This window comes from Vespa mandarinia, chromosome 24 (genome assembly GCF_050613455.1).
Source record: "Vespa mandarinia isolate Hongniang chromosome 24, ASM5061345v1, whole genome shotgun sequence".
Classification (NCBI taxonomy): domain Eukaryota; kingdom Metazoa; phylum Arthropoda; class Insecta; order Hymenoptera; family Vespidae; genus Vespa; species Vespa mandarinia.
In genome coordinates, this window is record NC_140833.1 from 1,242,501 (window position 1) to 1,252,500 (window position 10,000).

At 32.3% G+C, this 10,000-nt stretch overlaps 1 protein-coding gene across 2 annotated transcripts in view; it reads right to left on the minus strand.

Moving 5' to 3' along the window:
• The window catches only part of rdgA (retinal degeneration A), a 36,316-nt gene that overhangs the window by 13,370 nt on the left and 12,946 nt on the right, over window positions 1-10,000 (minus strand). For both annotated transcript variants that reach the window (XM_035869041.2, XM_035869040.2), the window contains exons 3-9: window positions 4,976-5,655; window positions 3,665-4,059; window positions 2,520-2,902; window positions 1,985-2,300; window positions 1,255-1,435; window positions 292-852; window positions 1-29 (exon numbers count right to left, since the gene is read on the minus strand). The exon at window positions 1-29 is cut by the window's left edge and continues 244 nt beyond it. In XM_035869041.2, coding sequence (XP_035724934.2) covers window positions 1-29; window positions 292-852; window positions 1,255-1,435; window positions 1,985-2,300; window positions 2,520-2,902; window positions 3,665-4,059; window positions 4,976-5,655 — 2,545 coding nt within the window. The remainder of the gene's footprint in view (window positions 30-291; window positions 853-1,254; window positions 1,436-1,984; window positions 2,301-2,519; window positions 2,903-3,664; window positions 4,060-4,975; window positions 5,656-10,000) is intronic.

Below are 10,000 nucleotides of genomic sequence, written 5' to 3' on the forward strand. Positions count from 1 at the left end.
AGCTCAGCCCGAATAGCCTGTCTCGTGGACTAGAAAAAAGAAAAGAAAAAGAAAAAAAAAAAAAAAAGAAAAAAAGAAGAAGAAGAAGAAAAAGAAAAAGAGAGGAAATAAAAAAAGGTTGGAAATCAAAAAACAAGACAAAACAAAAACAAAAAAAAAAGAAATAAAGAATAATATTACAAATCGACGTAAGATAATAATTCGCACGACAAGAAATATCATCGTAATAATAATATTTCATCGATCAATTTATATTATTAATCATGAGATAATATAATAAAATAATTTTACCTGATAAATGTGATGGACGTTTGATCGTTTGATCTATCCGCGTTAGATGCATTTATTGCCTTCGACGAGCTACCACTTTGTTTAGATGGTGTTTCTTTCGTTTCATCGTCATCCTTAACTTCTTCCATCGTTTTTTTACGCGTTCCTACATTAATCGTATTCTGCGATTCTCCTGGATCTTCGTCCTCCTTGGTCTCGAGCTTGACCTTGACCTGAACCTCTTCGTCCTCCTGCTTCTGATCCCTCTTCTTCTCCTTCTCCTCCTCCTGTTCCTCCTCCTTCACCTCCTCCTTCACCTCTTCTTTCGGCAAATTCGAAACGTTAGGTTGTAACGTCACGTTTCTAGATTTTTTAGATTTTACGACGATCTCGGTTCCCTTCGGAGACGTAACTTGTTCATCTTGAATCTTCGTTTGTGCGAGTTTATCTTCATTGGATTCATCCTCTTTGACGACCTTTGAGCATCGTCCATCGTCGTTGTCAGGGCAAGAAGTAGTAGTGGTAGTAGTAGTAGGCCCTGCTTTTGTCATGGCTGGCTTTTCTCTTGGACGTCGTTCTTCGCTATATCACACGTTCTTTCTATTAATCTAATGATAGGACATCATTACGAAATCGAATTGTTGATTAATTTACTCGACGTATATTATGACTTAATATTGTACAATTTATTTTCTTCTTTTCTTATTTTATTTTATTATCATTATTATTATTATTAATTATTATTATTATTTTTTTTTTTTTTTCTAATTATCATTATTATCAACGAACTCAATGTCATCAACGAAATCGATATTTCGCGTTTCTATTAATTATTATTAATTCGATCGAAATGAACGTTTCAAACGATCAAGATTTAGATCGACCGATCGATCTATTCTTTTCTTTTTTTTTTTTTTTTTTTTTTTTTTTTGATCCGGTTTGTTGTTGTTGATTTTTTTTTTTGTTTTGTTTTTGTTTATCTACCTAGGCGAAGGATGAGCCGTTTCCGGTTCCTGACTCGCTGTAATTTCGGTCTCTATCGTTGGTACAACCTGACTTGGGCTACTCTCCTCGAGAATATAAACGACATCGGCGGCAACGTCGGTAACATAATGCAATTGTTCCTGGGCACGATCGATCCTGAAGAATCTTTCGGCTGTACAAGCTGTTAGAGATATATATATATATATATATATATATATATATATATATATATATATATATATATATTAGGTTGGAAACTATGAAACGGGCGTTGAATGAAAATAAATAACTAAACGAAAACGTCCGTTTCATAGTTTCCAATCTAATACTTATATATTAAGTTGGAAACTATGAAACGGGCGATGAATGAAAATAAATAACTAAACAAAAATGCCCGTTTCATAGTTTCCAACCTAATATATATATATATATATATATTATTATTATTATTACATTAATTATATATTATGCAGGGTGTGCAAAAAGCATGAGGACGATAGTACATAGTTTTTATTATAATAAATATAATTATATATATTTATAATAAATTATATATATATATATGTTATATATAATATATATAATTTATTTAATAATATAATGTTAATGTTCATGTTTTATTGACACCCATTATACTTGTCGATTATATATATCTCCGATATAATAATATTATCGAATGATATAAAAACATTCAAGAGACAAATTAAATCCAATTGTATATCTTACTTACAATCGAGAAAACAACAAGCATCCATATTATGATTTTTCGCTAGGATATTCCTTAAGGATACCAAATCTGTCGTAGCATCTAAATCCAATGAATCTGGCATCAATGATTCGGCAACTTTTTTTAATCTCTCCTTGTCATGATAATACGTCTCATAATCTGACATTTTTATCCTCATAACCGGTAAATTTAATCTTTCCAATTTGGCAATGTCCTGTTGCGGTTGACCGGTGTTCCTTCTTTTGGCAAGCATCGTTGCTTTGTTAAGTAGGCTAAGATTTATTATCGACGGTAATAATCGACAGGCTTCACCGTCGACCTTTAAAAAGCCGAAGGAAAAAAGTAAAAGATTGAGAAAAGAAAAAGAAACAAAAAAAAAAAATATATATATATATATATATATATATATATAAAAAGAAACAAAAAAAAAATTAAGAAGGAACACGATAATTGTCATTTGACATTGTCACGTGTTATAACAATTCGATCGAATATTAAAAATAATTTATATTTATATATAATATAAATATAATTTTACCTGCATAGGAATGGTCCTAGTTGTAACCAATTTGGCTTTGCTACATTGTGCTATACAAGTACCATGACCACCGGCTTGTAATAAAGGCAATTGATAAGTCGTCAAACCTACAACCTCGATTAAACCATCCTCAGTAGATGGTTCCTTCGTGGTACTACCAGCGCACCATGGATGTGTACCACCACCGTACGAGGCAATATTTAAAAATACTATAGCGTGTACACGGTGTTCCTTTAATTTTGGTGTTAAATCTTGTCCGTCGCATTCCAATGTAACAAATTCCGAAAGATCTTTCCATTTTCTTCGTACCAAATCTTTACCGCCCATTTGTCCATAAAACATTTTGTTTCTCAATCTCGAATTGAATTTCTCTGGATGTGCCTCTGTTGGGATTATTAACGGATTAAATAGTTAAACCACACACACACACACACACATCCACCTACTCATCCACACACACACACACACATCCACCTACTCATCCACACACACACACACATCCACCTACTCATCCACACACACACACACACACACACATATATATATATACAGATACGTGCACATGGTTGTTTGTTCTTGTTAAGTTTGCGCTATGTAAATACACGTACGTATGTACATTACGTAGCAACATATACGGGTTATGTCACGAACGTATGTGGTTTTGCGGTTTATAACTTCGGGGAGAAGGTATTGCGGCACGTCAAACGAAATTTTAGGATGGTGAGGGACAGGGGTAGGGGAGGGAGTATTCTTAATGACGAATTTTAACCACCTGCCAAGTTTATTATGGCCCACGACGTTGACACGCGACAAAAGTGATTATTTATCGATCGTAACGAATATTAATATTTTTATGTTTTTATTTTCTCTCTCTATCTCTCTCTCTCCCTCTCTCAAACATTCACTCATTTATTCTTACGTTCTCCGGGCTACAATTATTACTGAGAAAAAAAATAAAAATTTCAATTCCTTCTCGAAACTCGAAGTAAAAACGTTTATTTTTCTTTTCTCATTCTGTTCTTTTTCTCTCTCTCTCTCTCTCTCTCTCTCTCTCTCTCTTTCTCTCTCTTTTTTTTGTGCACTCAAATCTTAATTCGCGTCAATCGAAATGGAAAAAAATGATCTTTGAGAAGAATTGAATTTACCTCGGGCCTCGTGAAATTCAAGGGCTATGTGAGCGTCTACGCCAAGCGAGAAATAATTGTTGACGACGTTCAATGGAAGATTTTCCTTAGCCTTCCCGCTGTCGTCGTCATTTTGAATGTCAGGATTTCTCTCTACGACTAATTGCCATCTGTCCAATAATATCGTTTCGCTCTCGCCGATACTAGATAATATTTTGCCGATTGGTTCGTCGGTATAACCACCGCCCCAGCCAAGTGCTCTGGCTAAATCGTTTCCGGTACCAAGAGGAAGTACACCGACAGCCGGTGGCGATGAGGCACCGATTTGATCCAAGATAGATAGGACCCAACCGACCGTACCGTCCCCGCCACAAGCTAACACCCGTAAATTCGGTACCCTCTTGAAGAGTTCCAATCTAAATGGATAAAAAAGAAAAAAAAAAAGAAAAAAAAAAAGAAAAAAAATGCATTTATCGTATATACTGCAAGTATACTTATTCTTAACTAATAGAATTAAGTGAGGAAGAAAAAAGAAAAAAGAAAAAAAAAGAAATTATTATTCGTCGCATTCGATAGATCTAGGATCCGATAAATTTTTTAAATTATTTTTCGTCGACCGCTCCCCTTGAGATAGAGGCAACGGGATAGTCGTGCATGCGTGTAAAATGTGTTGCCTATCGCCAGGAACCAACGCAAGTTTAACTTGCGTTCCAACCCTCATCCGTTATACGCAAACTCACGATCAATTTTATCTACGAAGTACGGCGTGTTGCTAACCACCAGGCGCGATAATTAATATTCCTACGAATAATTTACGTAGAATCGATAAATAATAATTGAATTGATGATAATACAAACTTTCCTCTTTTTTTTTTTTTTTTTCTTTTTTTTCTTTTTCTAACTAAATTGCTCTGCGCCACGGTATATAACGTTTAATAGAAATAAAAAAGAAAAATAAATGTAAATAAATAAATAAATAAATTAATAAAAATGATTCGTTATACTTGCAAATTAGAACGCGATTGCGCGTTTTTACGTTATGCTTTACAGATAAAGTTAATCCATGCAATTTATTATCCCGTTGATCGAAACATTGTTGAATTTACATTTTTCTTTTCTTTTTCTTTCTTTCTTTGTTTTTCTTTCTTTTTTTTTTTTTTTTTCGAAAACGACTTCATCGACATAACACGCATCGAACGATATGGGCGCACGCGTTTAATTGCGATATTAAAAAAAAAAAAAGAAAGAAAAGAAAAGATTATTAATAAAAATAAAGAAAATAAAAAAGAATAAAAAGAGAAAGAAAGAGATATTGGGTTAAAAATGTCTCACCCCATTTTAGGTCCACCTTGTGTTAGATCGAAGACCTGTCGAGGATTCAAGAGCCATTGAAATTTCTGCAACAATTTAGCTCCCTGATTGCCCCCGGACTTTGGATTGATGAAAACTAATACCGGCCTTACGGTAGCAGTTGGAATTGGCTTGACGGCCCAAAATTTTCCTTGATCCTCTTTCTGTTGTTCCTTTTCCTTTTCCTTATCTCTTGATTTTCTACGGCTTGTATTAGATGTAGACGGTCCGCTACCGCTTTTCCTTCTTTTCGGTGATTTTCTTAAGCTACTCTTGAAGCTACCCTTTCTCGGTAATTTAACGATCCAAGATGGTGGTACGATAATAGAAGAGTGTACACCGAGTTCACAATTTTCACCGATCTTGTCGACATTGAAACAGGCCTCCTTGTTATGATATGCCGCTTTACACCAGCTACAATTAACCGCCACTATTTCCTTCGACGTAAAGCTTAATTTCGATTGAAAGCTTTTACCGCAATTAGAACATTTTCCCTTTTGCGAACGTCTATGTACCCAATGATGATTCGTCGTTGTTTGTTCGCGATATTGGCGTACGCCGACGTCCCGGAAACTGGTCTTGCAGGTAAAATTTAAACTCGGTACGCACAGTGCATGTACGACGACGCGACAAGCGGAACATTTCATCCGTGGTCCATGTTTCTACGAAAACAATATATTATTTATTATTAATATATATTATTAATATATGACATTATCGGTGGTGGGATTGGCGAATAAACGGGAATGTGGGTGTAAGTGTGGGTGTTAGAAGGGAGGTTAGAGTTGCGGTTAGAAGGTTTTTCTTGCTTTGTTGTTCTCTTTCTTTTCTTCCTCTCTCTCTCTCTCTCTCTCTCTCTCTCTCTCTCTCTCTCTCGATTAACTAAAAAGCCAGCCACGTGATACGATCGTTCGACTAGATAAGAAAAGAGAAAAGGAATAAAGAGAAAAGAAAAGAGAGCAGAGTGTATAGTATAGTATAGTAAAGTATAGTATAGTATGGTATAGTAGAAAACCTTTCTAAGTTGATGGACTTTGATGTAGGACATACCTGTGCCCATGTACCCTCACGTATTTGCATAAAACTCCGAACACGGGAATGGGGGCTTTTATGAATAATCTCTCTCGGTCTCGGCCCCGCGAGAAACCGAGTTACTACGTACCACACCAGTATACTTCGTATCCGGAAATAGGACGACCTCCCTTTCTACCACCCAACCACCACCCATCCAACCAACGACCATCTACCCTCCTACCTACCTACCTACCTACCTACCTACCTACCTACCTACCTACCTACCTACCTACCTACCTACCTACCTACTCCTACACCTTATATATTTCAAAGTACCCAATATGGAGACCGAAGTTTTACTTATGGAAATGGTTTGACACAATTCCCTTGACACGATATAATTCTCTAATTCATTATTACGATCGTTTCAACTTTATTATTTCGCTTCTTATGCAAGAATAGAGAAAGAGAGAAAGAGAAAAAGAGAAAGAGAGAGAGAGAAAGAGAGAGAAAGGGGTAAAATTATTTCGACGTATTGCGACATTAATTAATTATTTTCTAATTCGTAAATAATTATTACAAAATTTAATTAATTCTTTTCTTCCTACTTTATTCATTTTTCTCATACGTGTGATATATATATATATTCTCGAAAAGTAGTTATTTCTTTTCTTGGAATTTTTATTTCCAAAAAAAGAAAAAAAAAACAAACGAAAAGAAAGAAAATAAATAAATCAATAAGTAAATAAATAAATAAGTAAATAAATAAAAATACGTACACATCGATGCTTACGGTATGATCGACCGTAATATTGTAATTCATAATTGAAATTGTAATAATCGTAATTATAATAATAGTTAAAAAAAAAAAAAAAAAAAAAAAAAAAACGAAAGAAAGTGAAGGAAAAAAAAAATAGAAAAAACATAATATTCCATGAAAGTCATTTTCTTCTCCGAAGCAATTTCGAGATAATTAATTTAACGATGAACAAATTTAATCAATCGAAACACCCTTTCTCGAATGATCATTACTCTCTTCCCTAGTAATATCGAAAGATCTATTCTTGCGACCTCGAAGCACTAGGTTTGATATATATATATATATATATATATATATATATATATATATGTATATACATATATACTTCGAGACAGGAGATATCGATAAACTTAATTCAAAGGCTACTACTACTTTCGAATAATATACTACGGGAGATGATCCTTAATGAAATTTTTTAAACACCTTTCGATTCCAACATCTACAACCAACCCCCTCCCCTAACTTTCCCATACCTTGTACTATATTACCCAACCCTAGACTACCTATTCTGGTCTATTCTCTTATCGTAAAATCGATATCGATAGCGATATCGATATCGATATCGATCCGAGGACTCGTCTAATTAGTCGAACCCAACTCGTCTCACGAAATTACGTACTCCTACTACTACTACTACTACTACTACTACTGCTACTACTATTACAACTATTACTGCTCAACCACTAGAATCGTTTCATTATACATGCATGAAATAGTCCTTCTCGTTTATCAGTCTAACAAGAGATAATTAAAAGTCTCTCTTTCTATCTCTATCTCTCTCTCTCTCTCTCTCTCTCTCTCTCTCTCTCTCTCTCTCTCTCTCTCTCTCTCTCTCTCTCTCTCTCTCTCTTTCTCTCGCTCTTGATTAGTTGAAAGCAGCTCAATGAGAAATCATCTTAAACGCTTTACTTCATCCCACTTAGAAATTTTTTAAAGAATTTTAACCTTGTTCTCGTTCTCGTTCTATAAATCACTTTTATATATACACATATGTGTACATATATATATATATATATATATATATATATATATATATATATAATGTATGTTTATTATTATTTTTATTATCATTATTAATATTATTGTTATTATCATTATTATTATTTTTATTATCATTATTAATATTATTGTTATTATCATTATTATTATTATTATCATTATTATTATTATTATCATTATTATTATTATTATTATTATTATTATTATTATTATTATTATTAATATTATTATTGTAATTATTATTATTATTAGTAGTATTACTATCGTGTTTTTTTATTTGTTTATATATATATATATATATATATATATATATATAAATATATAATGTAATATATTTATTTCTATTAATTATACTTATATATTATTAGGTTGGAAACTATGAAACGGTCGTTGAATGAAAATAAAAAAACTAAACAAACGCCCGTTTCATAGTTTCCAAGCTAATATTATTATTATTATTATTATTATTATTATTATTATTATTATTATTATTTTTATCATCATCATCATTATCATCATTATCATTATTGTTATTATTAATATTATGTATGTTTGTGTGTGTATATATATATATATATATAAGATGTAACTTACGGAAGTAGGACAAGTTGAAATCCTTAGAAAGATTTAAAATATATACTTATATATATAATATATATATTTTATATATATATATATATATATATATATATATATATATATATATATATATATTAGACTTCAAAGGATAGAGATGCTACTTCGAAATTGTGACAATTTTAGTTGGAAATACGGTCGAGTGGACAACGAGCGATTTTTCTAGAGGGTCAAGGCTATCTCTGAAAACGCCGACATCATCATCGTTGTCGTCTTCGTCGTCTTCGTCGTCCACATTGCCGTCAAACTTTCCTTGCGTATACCTTTTTTTTCCGTGTTCGTGCAAAAGGCACGTTTTCAAGATTATCCCGATATATCTCGAAGTCTTACGAGATATAAACGACTTACACAAAAAAAAAAGAAAAAATAAAAAAAAAAAGAAAAAAAAGGAAACAAGAGACTCGATAAGGTCGATGGCTCGTTGTACGTTCTCCTTGCAAAAATCTCATAAAATCATTCCCACTTTTCCATAATAATTTATAACTATATTTTATTATAATCAATTGTATAATTTATTGAATATACGTTTATATTTTAAACGAAGGATATTAAGAGAATTAAAGGATAGGATAAGAGAATTATTTACGATAAATGATTATTTCTAATTTCGATGAAAAGCTGTAAGAAAATAGAAGAAAAAGAAAAAGAAAAAGAAGAAGAAGAAGAGAAAAAAAAGAAGAAGAAGAAGAAAAAGAAGAAATAATCAATTTCCTTCGAATCCGTCGTAGGCGAATTTTCGAATCGAGATGAAAAAAAAAAAAAAAAAAAAAAAAATAAGAAGAAAGAGAAAAACAAAGAAAATTTTACTTTTCTTCATCTTCAAATTCGTTGAAGGAACATCGGAAAAATGAATAGCAACGTACGAGAATAAGTTTATACGGAGATTAGGGTACGTTTGGAGGTTGGTGGTGGGATCGACAATTGGGATGTAGTAGCACGTGATGGTTTTATAGTATCGCGATTTTAAAAGTTCCTAGACGATCTTCAAAAAGTTTTCCTAGACGATCTTAAAACTTTCCCTAGGCGTTCTTAAAAGTTTTCCCCGAGTGATTTTTGGCGAAAAAAAAAAAAAAAAAAGAAAGAAAAAGAAAAGAGCCGATCATCGTCTCTTCACAATCTTTCATGCCAAACTAAATCACACGTTGTAGATCGCGAGAATTATTTTAAGAATTTGTTTACGTTGTTTACGATTAGAGATAGATGGAAAAAAAAAACAAAAAAAAGAAAAAAACGATAGTGAAAGAGAAATATTATCATTGATAAATTGCTGAAGAACTTTTGGCAATATGAGATTCACGATAAGTAGTAAACTTGTCGAATAAAATTTGCGATCGTAATTGTTCGAATTGAAAGAAGAAAAAAGAGAAGAGAAGAGAAGAGAAGAGAAGAGAAGAGAAAAGGAAAGAAAAGTAAAGGAAATAAATTGAAGAGAAAAAGAAAAACAAAAAGAGAAAAAAAAAAAAAAAACAAAAAAAGAGAGAGAAACCTCATAAGAATCGTATCGACGAAATTACGAATAATATTTCACTTTTATTCGT